The following is a 13430-nucleotide window of genomic DNA, read 5'->3' as shown; positions in this document are numbered from 1 at the left end:
TCTGGAATACACAATCTATAACAAGCCAATTTACTACAGAGAAGGTATCCATAAATTATTTCATGCCAAAGGGTCTAATGTCAGATAAATTTTTGTTTTGTTTCGTTTTGAGACAGGGACTCACTGTCGCCCAGGCTGGAGTGCAGTAGGCAGATCTTCGCTCACTGTAACCTCCGCCTCCCAGATTCAAGCAAATCTCCTGCCTCAGCCTCCTGAGTAGCTGGGATTACAGGCACACGCCACCGCATCCAGCTAATGTTTATATTTTTAGTAGAGACTGGGTTCCGCCATATTGCCCAGGCTGGTCTTGAACTCCTGAGCTCAAGTGATCCACCTCACTTGAGCCTCCCAAAGTGTTAGGATTACAGGCATGAGCTACTGCGCCCGGCCACACTTATTATCCCTTGTTAAATGTTAAATTATCCCTTGTTAAATATTAAATTTTAAACAATTCAGTAAAAAGTTGAAATGAGTAAATATTTTGAAACAACTTTAAATGTTATGGTAGAACTCAAAAAAATCACTTAAAATGTTCTAAATGTTAAGTATATCAGTAAACTAAAAAAATGACATCTAGAAGCTAACACGCTATCTACAGAAGAATTTACTTCCACAAGTTACCCAAATAAAAGTGAAAAAAAAAAAAAGATCAAGTGATGAAGTTAATAGATGTTCATTTAAATTCAAATGAAGGAATTTTTCATTTAAAATACATCTGGCCTGATGCCTGTAATCCCAGTACTTTGGGAGGCCAAGGCGGGTGGATCACTTGAGGTCAGGAGTTCTAGACCAGCCTGACCAACATGGTGAAACCCCGTCTCTACCAAAAATATAAAAAATTAGCCAGGTATGGTGGTGCATGCCTGTAATCCCAGCTACTTGGGAGGCTGAGGCAGGAGAATCACTTGAACCCAGGAGGTGAAAGTTGCAGTGAGCGGAGATCGCGCCACTGCACTGAACTCCAGCCTGGGTGACAGAACAAGACTCCGTCTCAAAAAAAAAAAAAAAAAAAAAAAAAAAATACATCTGAGGACTTCAAAGGTGGAAAAAGTGCTAGAAACAAAATGAACTAACATTTTCCACAAGCCTAGTTTTGGGTCTTCAACACAGCAGTATTAGAAGATGGCTTTTACTTTGAGGTCCATGTCAAATGACAAAGTTATCATGCTTAACCAAGCGGACTGCTGAAAGGCATCACTTTTAAAACAAAGGTTTTACTTCAGTCACTTCTATTTAAAAGTTACAAATTACGACCAAGTATAGGAATCTTCCCTATGCACAATCTCAGCGCACATTTAGAACTAATGGTCATGACTGGGCGTGGTGGCTCACGCCTGTAATCCCAGCACTTTGGGAGGCTGAGGCGGGTGGATCACGAGGTCAGGAGATCGAGACCATCCTGGCTAACACTCTGAAACCCCGTCTCTACTAAAAATACAAAAAATTAGCCGGGCGCGGTGGCGGGCGCCTGTAGTCCCAGCTACTCGGGAGGCTGAGGCAGGAGAATGGTGTGAACCCAGGAGGCAGAGCTTGTAGTGAGCCGAGCTCCACTGCACTCCAGCCTGGGTGAGAAAGTGAGATTCCATCTGAAGAAAAAAAAAAAAAAAAAAAAAGAACTAATGGTCAACATGACCCACGGCAATTTTGAATACTTGGAAGAGCAGTCTAAGTACCCTCACACAAGTTAAAACCATGTTAAGTCAGAGTCACAACTCAATGAGCCATGCACCTTTAATTTACACCTGGAAGTAAAATAGTAAAGTGGAGAATTAGGTAGCTGATTAATCTATCCTGGGGCAAATCTTACATACTTTAATTAAAGCCTCTGAAAACACCTGATGTACAGGTTATAAAGAACAGATTCTAGACCAGTCATTCTAAGACTTATGCATGTAACACACACTTTCCAAAACTTTTTTTTTCGCTCTTGTTGCCCAGGCTGGAGTGCAATGGCGTGATCTCGGCTCACAGCAACCTCTGCCTCCCGGCTTCAAGCGACTCTCGTGCCTCAGCCTCCCAAGTAGCTGGGATCACAGGCATGTGCCACCACGCGCAGCTAATTTTGTATTTTTAGTAGAGGCGGGGTTTCACCGTGTTGTCCAGGCTGGTTTCGAACTCCTCACCTCAGGTGATCCACCCGCCTCGGCCTCCCAAAGTGCTGGGATTGAGACAGGGTCTTGCTCTCTCACCCAGGCTGGAGTGCAGTGGTGGGATCAAGGGTCACTAGCCTCAGCCTCCTGGGCTCAAGCGATGTTCCCACCTTAGCCTCCCGAGTAGCTGGGACTACAAGTGCGCTATCACATGCAACTAATTTTTTAATTTTTTTGTGGAGACAGTGTTTCCCTTTGTTATCTAAGCTGGTCTCAAACTCCTGGGCTCAAGTGAGCCTTTCATATCAGTCTCTAAAAGTGCTGGCATTACAGGTGTGAGGATATATTTCAAAATTACGCACAAACACGATTTTTTCACTCCCATCACTTTTCTGTTATTCCCTAGAGAACTTAATTTTTGCCAATAAGTCTTCTAAAATGTTACATTTCCTGTGGAATGCAAGAAACTAAATGCTTCATTAGCTAGTGGTGGCAATTACTATTTTTAATACTTCAAAAAAGCATTTCAATTTACTGTTCACTAGCACATTATGACATCATTCCCTTCCAGTGTTTGCTTGCTCATTCAATAATCCTGTTTCTATTTTGTTCTCTTGCCTTCAATACATAGATTGCAAATATTCCATTTCAGATGCTGCATGAAAGATTCAGTGAGGCTGCTGAAAAACGCCTTTATATTTGAACGGTTTGGTAATACACTTTCTCTTATTGCGGTTGATATGGAGAGATTAATCTCTCACCAAAAGGCAAAATCTGGAGAAGATGAAATAGCAAAACTAAGGACCAATGGGAAGGGGGAGGCAAGGTCAATCGACAACCGTACCTAACAGGACAGATTCCAAGGCTTCCATCAGATAAACAAAGGAAGCTGATTTTTCTACGGAGGCTGCATGTGCTGCAAGCTACCTGAAGCATTAGTATGCAAGCCCACTGAGCCTATTACCTTGAAAGCAGAGTCCAAGCACTGAATTTTTCTAGACTCCCATTATAGGTGGACACCCAGAAAGCCAGTGGAGACAATGATGGACGGGGAAGAGAGTGGGGCCGGTCTTCGATGCTTTCCTCCCACTCCACCAAAGCAGGAGTTAAAAACCTACAACCTACACATATCAACCAGCTCCTCCGCTGCTCACAACCATTTTTCAGGGACAGAAGGAAGAGGTTGTGGGGGCTGGGCTTCATGTGGGGCGGGTGGGAGGAGCTGCAAAGGAGTCAGGTTGAGAGGCGAAGGGTCGCGGGCGCTGTGGGGAGGACTGCTCGACGCGAGCTGAGCACACAGAAGCAGGGCAGGGGGGCCCCGGAAGGGGCGAACGCCCGAACGGCTGGGGGCGGGGGCGGGCCCTTTCCTCACCTGGCAGCCCTTCTTGTGGTGAAATCCGACCACCACGATGTGCAGTACGGGCCCCCGGGGGACGCCATCCCCGCCTCTCCTGGCCTTCTCCATGGGCGGCCGCCGCGGGCCCGCACGACGACTTCGACCGCCAAGGGCAGCGGGTCTGACGACCCCACCGTGTGCGGAAAGCCGCGGACTTCGGGTGTCAGCGAGCACAGCACATGAGGGCCGCACAGGGAGATCGGTGGAGGCAAAGCAGCTCCCGCCGCCCCCAGGGCCACAGCCGCCCTTCCCTCATCCGCTTCCGCAGCTTCCGGGCTGTCACCTGACACGGCGGCCGCCGCCGGCGAGGCAGGGCTGGGCAAGGCCGGGAGGGCCCTGACGGGGCGGGGTCTGAGAGGCCGAGGTGGAGCCTGGGGGAGCGGGGTGGGTCTAGGAGAGGAGAGATCGACTCTGTGGGGCGGGGAGGAGCGGGGGGAGGAGCGGGGGGAGGAGCGGGGGGAGGAGCGGGGGGAGGAGCGGGGGGAGGAGCGGGGGGAGGAGCGGGGGGAGGAGCGGGGGGAGGAGCGGGGGGAGGAGCGGGGGGAGGAGCGGGGGGAGGAGCGGGGGGAGGAGCGGGGGGAGGAGCGGGGGGCAGGCGGGTTCGGGTGGGACTTGACGAGGAGCGGCGGGGTGGGGCTTACGTGACCCGGGCGGCTGGGCTTGCAGAGCCTGTGGTGTCCGCGGGACCTGGAGGTGCGGCGTGGCACACCTGCTTTTTCCTCCCTGGATTCAATCTCAAAGCACTTCCTTCTCTTTTGCCTTCTTTTTTTCCTCAAAGTTTTCCCACTTCCCTCTTCTCTTCTGTTTTCCTTGCTTTTTCACATCTTTTCGGTTCACTCTCCGAGTGTCCGATTCCTTCACCTCCTTGCCTTTGCCTCTGTGGCCCCCGTCCTTATTCTTAAATATGTAGTAACATGGAGCATACTGGTGAGGTTGCGTATCTGTGTATTCAGCCTTTAAATTACTTGCTTACCCGAGAATTCTTGTTTGTTTCTTTCTAGAGTTTTTTTTTCTTCGTTTAAATATTATGTGTAGGAATCTGAGACGCATTTAAAACCTGAAACAGAATATCCTTGACAACAAAGGAAGTTTACTTGGATACGTGTAAAATGATTATTCTAGTCCTGCGATTTTATAAGAATATTCTTTTCATACCATCTCATTTTGGGTGTAGTACTCTGGTCAATACAAAATATATGGGCTCTGTTGTCACCAGGGTTTTTTAATTCCTTTACTGATTGTACTACAATTTTTTTTTAAGCAGTGAATCTCATGTCAATTTAAAGTGCATTATAGAAAAGATTTAACAAGTCTTATCTAGGACAGTTTTCAAATAACCTAAAGGATAAGTGTCTGCTTCAAACAGAATTCGAGATTACTACAGTAACTGTGATATTTTGCACTTCTGGTCTTGAAAAGTAAGGAGCTCTGTTCTAATCTAAGCATAGCTGAGAAAAACAGTAGGCTTCCTAAATCAAATTTAGTTTCTGTGATTCAGTAGAACTGTTTTAATGCTAATACTGCAGACATTTTTCAAGATGCTGCTATACATTTCTTTTCTGTATTACAAAATTATTGGCATTGGCTCAGAAAACTGTTTAAAACTATATTGCTCCCTGTATGCAGAATATATTAACTGTTTTCTTAATATATTAACTGTTTTGAGCTGTCAGCTGTGTGATGTGTTAACTATTAATATTTTCTTGATATAACCTGTCTTGATATTTTCCACAATTGGCATGGCTAAAATTACTGTCTAATTGAACACCTTTTAAAGATGTATATAAGGGCCGGGTGTGGTGGCTCATGCCTGTAATCACAGCACTTTGGGAGGCCAAGGCAGGCAGATCACCTGAGGTCAGGAGTTCTAGACCAGCCTGGCTCACATGGTAAAACCCCCTCTCTAGTACAAAATACAAAAATTAGACCTGTAATCCCAGCTACTCGGACGGCTGAGACAGGAGAATTGCTTGAACCCGGGAGGTGGAGGTTGCAGTGAGCCAAGATTGCACCATCGCACTTCAGCCTGGGGGACAAGAGCGAGATTTCCTCTCAAAAAAAAAAAAAAAAAAAGATACATATAAAAACAGGGTCAGGCGTGGTGGCTCATGCTGGTAATCCCAGCACTTTGGGAGGCCGATGCAGGCAGATCACTTGAGGCCAAAAGTTGGAGACCAGCCTGGGCAACATGGTGAAACCCCATCTCTGCTAAAAATACAAAAATTAGCCAGGCATGGTGGTGTGTGTAATCCCAGCTACTAGGGAGGCTGAGGCAAGAGAATCACCCTAACCCGGGAGGTGGAGGTTGCAGTGATCTGAGATGGTGTCACTGCACTGCTTTCCAGCCCAGATGACAGAATGAGACTCCATCTCAAAAAAATAAAGAAAGGGAGAGAGAGAGAAATAAAAAGTTAGTTACTGGGAAAATTGAGACAGAAAGTGAACAAGGGAATTTCCAGGATTTTTTTCATCTCTAAATACACAGACTGGACCACTTAAGAATTTAGAATATAGGTGGGGCATGGCGGCTCACACCTGTAATCTCAGGACTTTGGGAGGCCAAGGTGGGTAGATCACTTGAGTCCACGAGTTCGAGACCAACCTGAGCAATGTAATGAGACCTCATCTCTACAAAAAATAATAAAAAATAAATAGCCAGACTTGGTAGCACGCGCCTGTGGTACTGGCTTCTCAGGAGGCTGAGATGGGAGGATTGCTTGAGTCCGCGAGCACACCACTGTACTCCTGCCTGGGTAACAGAGTGAGGTCTTGTCTCTAAATTAATAAATAAAATATGATGGGGTGTTGCTATGTTGCCCAGGCTGGCCTCAAACTCCTGGGCTCAAGGGATCCTCCTGCCTCAGCCTCCTAAGTAGCTGGGGCTACAGTTGCCTGCCACCATGCACATCTTACATTATGTTTTAAATGAGTTGCATTAATGTAGAATAAATTCATTAACAAGATATTGTCCACAAGGACAAATGTCTATTGGGAAAATAATAAAATTTCTAATTTAACTCGAGGGAGAAAATTAGAAATGTCTTTCTGAACATATAATACATGGAAGAGCCTTTGGTAGTTACATGTATTTTATGATAAATTATAAATTCTATTTTATGTCTTCTACTTAAGACTTAAAGGGAGAAAAATCCTTGAGACATACAGCTATGACATATTTTCAAGTTCATAACAACTCTCCATTTGGAATTGGCCTGTTCTTCCTTTTTGTGTCTTGCCTCAGGAGAGAAAATAATAAAAATACCACTCCCTGAAATCCCCATTAACTCTACTATGTAAGTGAACTATATATCATTCCTTTTTTCAGATTCTAAAGAGATTTTCTTTATTCTTTATTAGTGGCATTCAAAATTGCTAATGTTTATTCTGTTTTGTTGTTGTTGTTGTTGTTTTGAGATGGAGTCTCACTCCGTCGCCAGGCTGGAGTGCAGTGGCACGATTGGCTCACTGCAACCTCTGCCTCCCAGGTTCAAGCGATTCTCCTGCCTCAGCCTCCTGAGTACCTGGGACTACAGGCCTGTGCCACCACGCCCAGCTAATTTTTGTATTCTTAGTAGAGATGGGGTTTCACCATGTTGGCCAGGATGGTCTTCATGTCTTGACCTCGTGATCTGCCCACCTCGGCCCCCCAAAGTGTTGGGATTATAGGCGTGAGCCACTGTGCCCGGCCTATTTTTCTAATTTTTAAAAACTCTATCAAATAACAACAATGTTTTGAATTCTCCCATACTGTCAGTATGGTATGGGGAAAATAAAATAGGAATAGAAAAGGAAAACCAGGAAAAGAGGTAGTTTTCAACCAAATGAGGATTGGACAAAAAGAAAAAAAGAGAAAGAGAAAGAAAGAAGCATCACAAACAAATCTGGCATTACTTTGTATTTAAAATCTTATGAAGAGTAAGGAGAATGTTGATGGGTGTGAATGAAATAGTGAGAATCAATTTAAAGAATATTCATTAGGCCCTACAGTGTGCCTGAAAATGTAGTGTGCACAGTGTATAAAATAAGAAATTGCTTCCTTAAAGTGGCTTATGTCTGGTTATAAAAATAAGATGAATGCAAAACCAGCTAGCAATGCTAGCTTTATGTAGCTTCACTCTGAGCCAGACATCATGTATTAGAAAACAAGGATAAGTAATAACAGCTCATGTTTAAAAGGGCTATGTGCCAGGTCCTATGCTGACCACTTTTCATAGATTATCTCAATTAATCTTCACATTAATCTTATGAGTAGATACTATTGTCCCCATTTTTTCCAATGGGTATATTGAGACTTAAAAAGTTAAAATAACTTGCCCATTGTCAAATAACTGACCATGGAATTTGAACCAAAGTCATTTAATTCAAAATGAAGAAATTTAATCACGTAAACTACTGCTTCCCATAATTCTCAGCCTTGAGGAACTCAGTCTATGAAGGAATGATGGGTGCTTAATGACCATTTGTTGTATGAATGAATGACGTTCTTTGTGGCCGCTCATGTTTATTGTTTAGCTTTTTTTTTTTTTTTTTTTTTTGAGATGGAGTTTCGCTCTTGTTGTCCAGGCTGGAGTGCAGTTGCATGATCTAGGCTCACTGCAACCGCTGCCTCTCGGGTTCAAGCAGTTCTCCTGCCTCTGCCTCCCGAGTAGCTGGGACTACAGGCGCACGCCACCACGCCCAGCTAATTTTTGTATTTTTAGTAGAGACGGGGTTTCACCCATCTTGGCCAGGCTGGTCTCGAACTCCTGACCTCAGGTGATCCGCCCGCCTCGGCCTTCCAAAGTGCTGGGATTACAGTCGTTACCACTGCGCCTGACCTAGACTGTTCAGGTTTAAGTTCCTAGGATACAAATATAAAACAGACTAGGGCCGATACTTTGCTGTTTTCAACACAGAAGTGGAAAGCATGATTTTACACTTCTGGAATAATTTAGAGTGACATCTGGTGGTTGCCTGTGAGACAAGAATTGTTGAAGAAACTGAATTTAAAAGCCTATAATAAATAAGACTACCAGACATAAAAAGATAAGAACGATGAATTAAAGTAGTAAAAAGTTTAAAAAACATATCTTAAATCCTCACTAAAGAAAAATTTTAAAAAATGCTAGCTGCAGATTTTCAATCCACTGGACTTTAAAAAGAAACAATAGATTCCTTAATGAGTAGTTGTAACGAAAATTGTAACAGTTAATTGATGGCAGGAAATACGAATTGATTTATACTGGTTTGAAGATTCTGGCTTGAGAGGAAATGCAACTTTACGGGGGAAGAAGACTCAAACGTTACAGGAACAATTTATTCACAAGGCAAAATATCTTCAACGTCTCTCCAAAACTTCAAGGGCAGAATGGGTATCTGCCGAGATGGTAAAATGTCCAGTGGGCAGGAAATATTTCACCGGATCTCACTTGCCGGGGAAAAAAGCCAGTGAACGCGACCCACGCAGCTGACTAGATCGTGCGCTCGGCCTCAGATTGGTCGAGCCTGTTTGGGCTGCGGAAAAAGCGGAAGCGCGCTTTTCAAAGTCGTCCCACCATCAATGAAGGCAGGCCACTTCCGGCGTAGCCATGGCGGCTAACGCTACTACCAACCCGTCGCAGCTGCTGCCGTTAGGTAATCGCCGTCCTTTGGGGAGCAGGAACAGGGAGCTGACATTCAGGATTGGGGGCCGAGGGGCTGTTCCGAGGCAGGCCCTGGCCGAGTGTGGGGAAATGTATAAGACCAAATGCGGTTCGACTCTGAGCTCCAAGTCTTCGCGACAGCAGGCCGCCCCTGCTCTTTAACGTGGTCGGGCTCCTCCAGGCAAGGACTTTGACTTCTCAAACCAGACCTTCACTGGAAAAGGTCCACATTTAGTGAACGCGTCGTCGGCCTCCTTTGTTGTGAGCCCGCCTCTGCAGTGTTATAGGTAGTAGGCCTACTTCTCAGCCTGGCGTTTACGATCCCCAGATTAGATAGACCATGTTATGTATGTGGTTGGTTAGTGACACTAACACCCTGGTCCGGAATGAGCCTTAAATGAGGAATCTGGAAACCAGCTCTGTTTGTTATTTATTCATTCAATAAGTAGTAACTGAGTATCTATACACTAGATACCGTGCCTGGGCATTTTTCAATGATAAACCATAGCCATTGCCTTCAAATAGCACACAAGCCAGTGGAGGAGAGAACACTGGACAAGTAGACATCATGCCACATAATGCTAGGCTAGCTAAAGAGATGTTCAAGCTACCGTCAGAGCACAGAGGATAGACAGAGTTGGGAAAGGGAAGCAGTGACCGGAGAGTTTCCGGTGAATATAATTATACCTATCTCCTCTTATATTTTTGTAGTTGGTGAAGAGTGATTGAACTAGTGGTCGTGGCCGTGATTGAAAAGTTTTCATTCCTTCATGCCACAGACTCTTTTGGAATGCTCATTATGTGCCAGATGCTGTGCTTGAACTGAGATTTGTATTATAAGACCTAAAGTTATTGAATGAATGTTTTTCCTGGTTTTTCTTTCACTATATGCAAGTAAGAGTGCCAGTAGGCACTCAAATATTTGTTGAAATAATGAATGGTAAAATAATATTTTTTCCCTCCTCAGAGCTTGTGGACAAATGTATAGGATCAAGAATTCACATCGTGATGAAGAGTGATAAGGAAATTGTTGGTACTCTTCTAGGATTTGATGACTTTGTCAGTATCCTTTTAAAAGGTGGTGGTGGTATAGGTTTTTCTTAAGTAATAACATAGGAACTATAGACAATCAGTATATTTGTGATTATTATAATAAAAATCAGTTCATTCTCAGGGAACTTATGATAATGTTTTAAGAGGTATGTATTGAAAGACGGTAAAGTTCCTATCAACAACAAGCATTTTGAATTTGAGCCATTGTATTAAACATTGTAATTAAAACTGAACAGGCGAGCCCAGTGGCTCACGCCTGTAATCCCAGCGCTTTGGGAGGGCGAGGTGGGTGGATCGCTTGAGCCCAGGAGTTTGAGACCAGCCTGGGCAAGATGATGAAACCCTGTCTCCACAAAAATTACAAAAATTAGCTGGGCATGGTGATGTACACCTGTGGGTCCAGCTAATCTCCGGGGCTAAGGCAGGAGGATCCTTTAAGCCTAAAAGGTGGAGGCTGCAGTGAGGTGTGATTGTACCATTGCACTTAAGCCTGGATGACAGAGCGAGACTTTGTCTCAAAACAAAAACAAAAACAAAAACAAAAAACAAAAGCTGAACAAAGGCAGAAGCTAGAGTAAATTCTGTATTTATTTTCTTAACACCAAATTTCAGATATGGTACTGGAAGATGTCACTGAGTTGTGAGTAGTGTTAAAGAATTGGGGGGAATCTGTTCTTAATTAAAGACAGTTTTACTACTTTTGAGTAAAATTATTTATGAGAAAACATTACCTCTTGGTGGAATAACGTTAAAGATAGACGTTTTATCTGTTTGCTTGTAAAATTGGATCAGAGTGTTATTACCTTAATGTAATTATTAGTAAACACCTAGAAAATTAGTGGAGACACAGTTTTAAGGTAGAAGATAACAAAAAGAGCCAGGAATTTTAGGGTTCAGGTCAAATAAAGGAACTGATAGTAAGAGCATTTAGGCTGGACATGGTGGCTCATTCCTGTAATCCTAGCACTTTGGAAGGCCAAAGGAGGAGGATTAAGCCTGGGAGTTTGAGACCAGCCTGGGCAACAAAGGGAGACCCCTGTCTCTATAAAAAATTTAAAAATTAGCTGTGTATGGTGGGGGGCAGCTGTAGTCCTAGCTGCTCTGGAGGGTGAGGATCCCTTGAGCCCAGGAGTTCTAGGCTGCAGTGAACTATGATTGTACCACTGTACTCAGCCTGGGCAATAGAGCAAGACCCTGTCTCTTAAAAAAAAAAAAAAACCCAAAAAACATTTCATTTCATATTTGATCTCCTGGGCAAGCTTTCACTTCTTTTTATGAAGCTCTGTCTGATAGACGTGGGTCTTAGGTCAGTGAGTTCATTCTGTTGCTTTTAATGAAGGTTACATTACCTAGTGGATAACCTTTGTATCTGAAAATTGTGGATATAATTGCTCAACCTCAGTGTAATTTGTATACAAGGATAACCTTTTTAGGGAGGGTAAGTATTTCCAAAATGTTGGCTTTGATTTTCACTGTTTGTCCTGACTGTATTTTGTCTATTCATTTAGTGAAATCACACCAGAAGGAAGAAGGATTACTAAATTAGATCAGATTTTGCTAAATGGAAATAATATAACAATGGTAAGACACATTGAAACTGTTTTATTTTGATGGGAGCCCATTTTTGGGGAGCAGTGATTACAGAACTAACCTTAATGTTGCTTGCTTGACTAAATGATCATGGCCCAGTGGTGCATAAGATGGGAAAGGGGTTCTCTGTGGTCAGGGTCCTAAAGCTCAGCTATTGAAGAGGCATTGGGTCTAAAGGTTAGTTTGCTTGGAACTTTTAATCGCTGTTGAGATAGTAAGTATTAATTGATGACATTGGGAATTGTAAATAGATACTGACAATCTGGAGAAAATGGGAATGTGGAGTGCAGGGGACAGGCAAAGGTGGCTTAATGAAGAGCAAGGGGTTTTTAGATGACATGGTGGTAGTGTTATTAATAAACTCTTTTTCCTCTTTATGCAGCTGGTTCCTGGAGGAGAAGGACCTGAAGTGTGAATGAGTTTCCTTGACTTACACTAGATTTTGTTTTGGCTTATAATGACAAGAAAATGGAATTTTTTTTCCCACCTTTCTAATGTTTAAATCCCATAAAGCTAAGTTTCCCGTTAAAGGGAAGTGCTTTGAAGATGTGTACCCATTTTTGTAAGTTAATCATGATTATCCTGGAAAAAGAAGAAAAGAGCTTCTTCTTTGCAGATGAAAATAAAGGTGTTTTTGGTTAACTGTCATTTTGTTTATTGTACTGCAGTAGCCAGTGGAACAAAGTTTGTAGTTATTTTGCCACTTACTTTTCTGTCATTATATGCTTGTTTGTTTTGTCATTTACGTGACCATTTGATTCTCAAACAAAAGTTGTTCCAAACAAAATGATGAACTTTGATTTGAACAGGTGCATTTAAACAACCGGAAATGATCACTTAGAAAATTCAATTAAAATGCTGTTGTTTTGTAATGAGGATTTTTCTTCTGATTTCAAATTCCATGAACTCCTATTGAAAACAAACAATGTACAGGTAATATATGCACATTGTAGAAATGCAGGAATTATCTATTGGAATTACCCTAAAGATAGAAATTTTATCTATTTGCTTATAAAATTGGTTCAGAAGGTTATTACCTTAATGTAGTTATTACTGAATTGCCAGGAAATGAGTGGAGACAGAGCTTTAAGATAAAGGATACTAAAAACAGCTAAGAACTCCAGGACTCAGGTCAAATCAAGGAACTGATAATAAGATCATTGAACTGCATAAATTAAGTCAAAGAACTCCTATTAAAAACAAACAGGTAATATATGCACATTGTAGAATTGTAGGTAAGCAAAAAGGAGAAGGTTGATCATGCTTTGCTCTATGTCTTCGTAGACTTTCTCAGTCCACTCTCAGTACACGTTTTATTTTACTTGCTCATCCTGATTATACTGTTTTTACCTTCCACTTAAGTCATTTTTTGAATTTAAATGGTGAATATCTTTCTGTGTCAAGTATTTCAACATTAATATGTACATAGTATTAAATGGATTTACTATAAATTATTTAGCCTATTCTTACTGGCCACAGTAGTCTAACTAGATCTTTATACATTTGTATTTTTCTAGAATAAACTCAAAAATGTGTAAGATCAAAGGGTGTATATTGTGTTGCCAAGAAAAAGTTTGTGCCATTGTATATTTTTGCCAGGAGTCTTTCATAGTACCATTTATATCCTTCCCAGCATTAGCTGTGTTCTACGTTCTCTCCTCTTTGCCATTTTTACAAGAA

The 13430-nt window shown here is 42.6% G+C and overlaps 2 protein-coding genes across 10 annotated transcripts in view; one reads left to right on the top strand and one right to left on the bottom strand.

The window, feature by feature from the left end:
* Positions 1 to 4048, bottom strand: part of AVL9 (AVL9 cell migration associated) — a 90363-nt gene extending 86315 nt beyond the window's left edge. For 2 of the 6 annotated variants that reach the window (XM_034963904.3, XM_063605676.1), the window contains exon 1: positions 3463 to 4048. In XM_034963904.3, coding sequence (XP_034819795.1) covers positions 3463 to 3555 — 93 coding nt within the window. In that variant the 5' untranslated portion in view covers positions 3556 to 4048. The remainder of the gene's footprint in view (positions 1 to 3462) is intronic. The other 4 variants (XM_063605675.1, XM_034963903.3, XM_034963906.3 and 1 more) reach the window with 4 other exon arrangements.
* A 57-nt stretch (positions 4049 to 4105) lies between these two features.
* Positions 4106 to 12392, top strand: LSM5 (LSM5 homolog, U6 small nuclear RNA and mRNA degradation associated). Of its 4 annotated transcripts, none has more exons than XM_034963902.4 (5): positions 4106 to 4179; positions 10075 to 10170; positions 10773 to 10800; positions 11669 to 11741; positions 12133 to 12392. In XM_034963902.4, exons 2-5 carry the CDS (start codon positions 10116 to 10118, stop codon positions 12163 to 12165), a joined length of 189 nt encoding a protein of 62 aa, XP_034819793.1. In that variant the 5' UTR covers positions 4106 to 4179; positions 10075 to 10115; the 3' UTR covers positions 12166 to 12392. The 4 variants fall into 4 exon arrangements, with proteins under 4 accessions (XP_034819793.1, XP_003833447.1, XP_034819792.1 ...); XM_003833399.7 differs by lacking the exon at positions 4106 to 4179 and adding an exon at positions 8027 to 9099; XM_034963901.3 differs by lacking the exon at positions 4106 to 4179 and adding an exon at positions 9117 to 9288.
* Positions 12393 to 13430: the final 1038 nt, after the last annotated feature.

This window comes from Pan paniscus, chromosome 6, assembly GCF_029289425.2.
Source record: "Pan paniscus chromosome 6, NHGRI_mPanPan1-v2.0_pri, whole genome shotgun sequence".
NCBI lineage: Eukaryota > Metazoa > Chordata > Mammalia > Primates > Hominidae > Pan > Pan paniscus.
This window is presented reverse-complemented; position numbering and strand designations above follow the sequence as displayed.

What these genes read in the sequence shown, in the direction of transcription:
- LSM5 (XM_003833399.7), top strand. Translation starts at nt 9,054, where the DNA reads ATGGCGGCTAACGCTACTACCAACCCGTCGCAGCTGCTGCCGTTAG. An exon ending in CTGGAAGATGTCACTGAGTT is followed by an intron (nt 10,801 to 11,668) that starts GTGAGTAGTGTT and finishes CTATTCATTTAG; the next exon opens with TGAAATCACACCAGAAGGAA. An exon ending in ATGGAAATAATATAACAATG is followed by an intron (nt 11,742 to 12,132) that starts GTAAGACACATT and finishes CTCTTTATGCAG; the next exon opens with CTGGTTCCTGGAGGAGAAGG.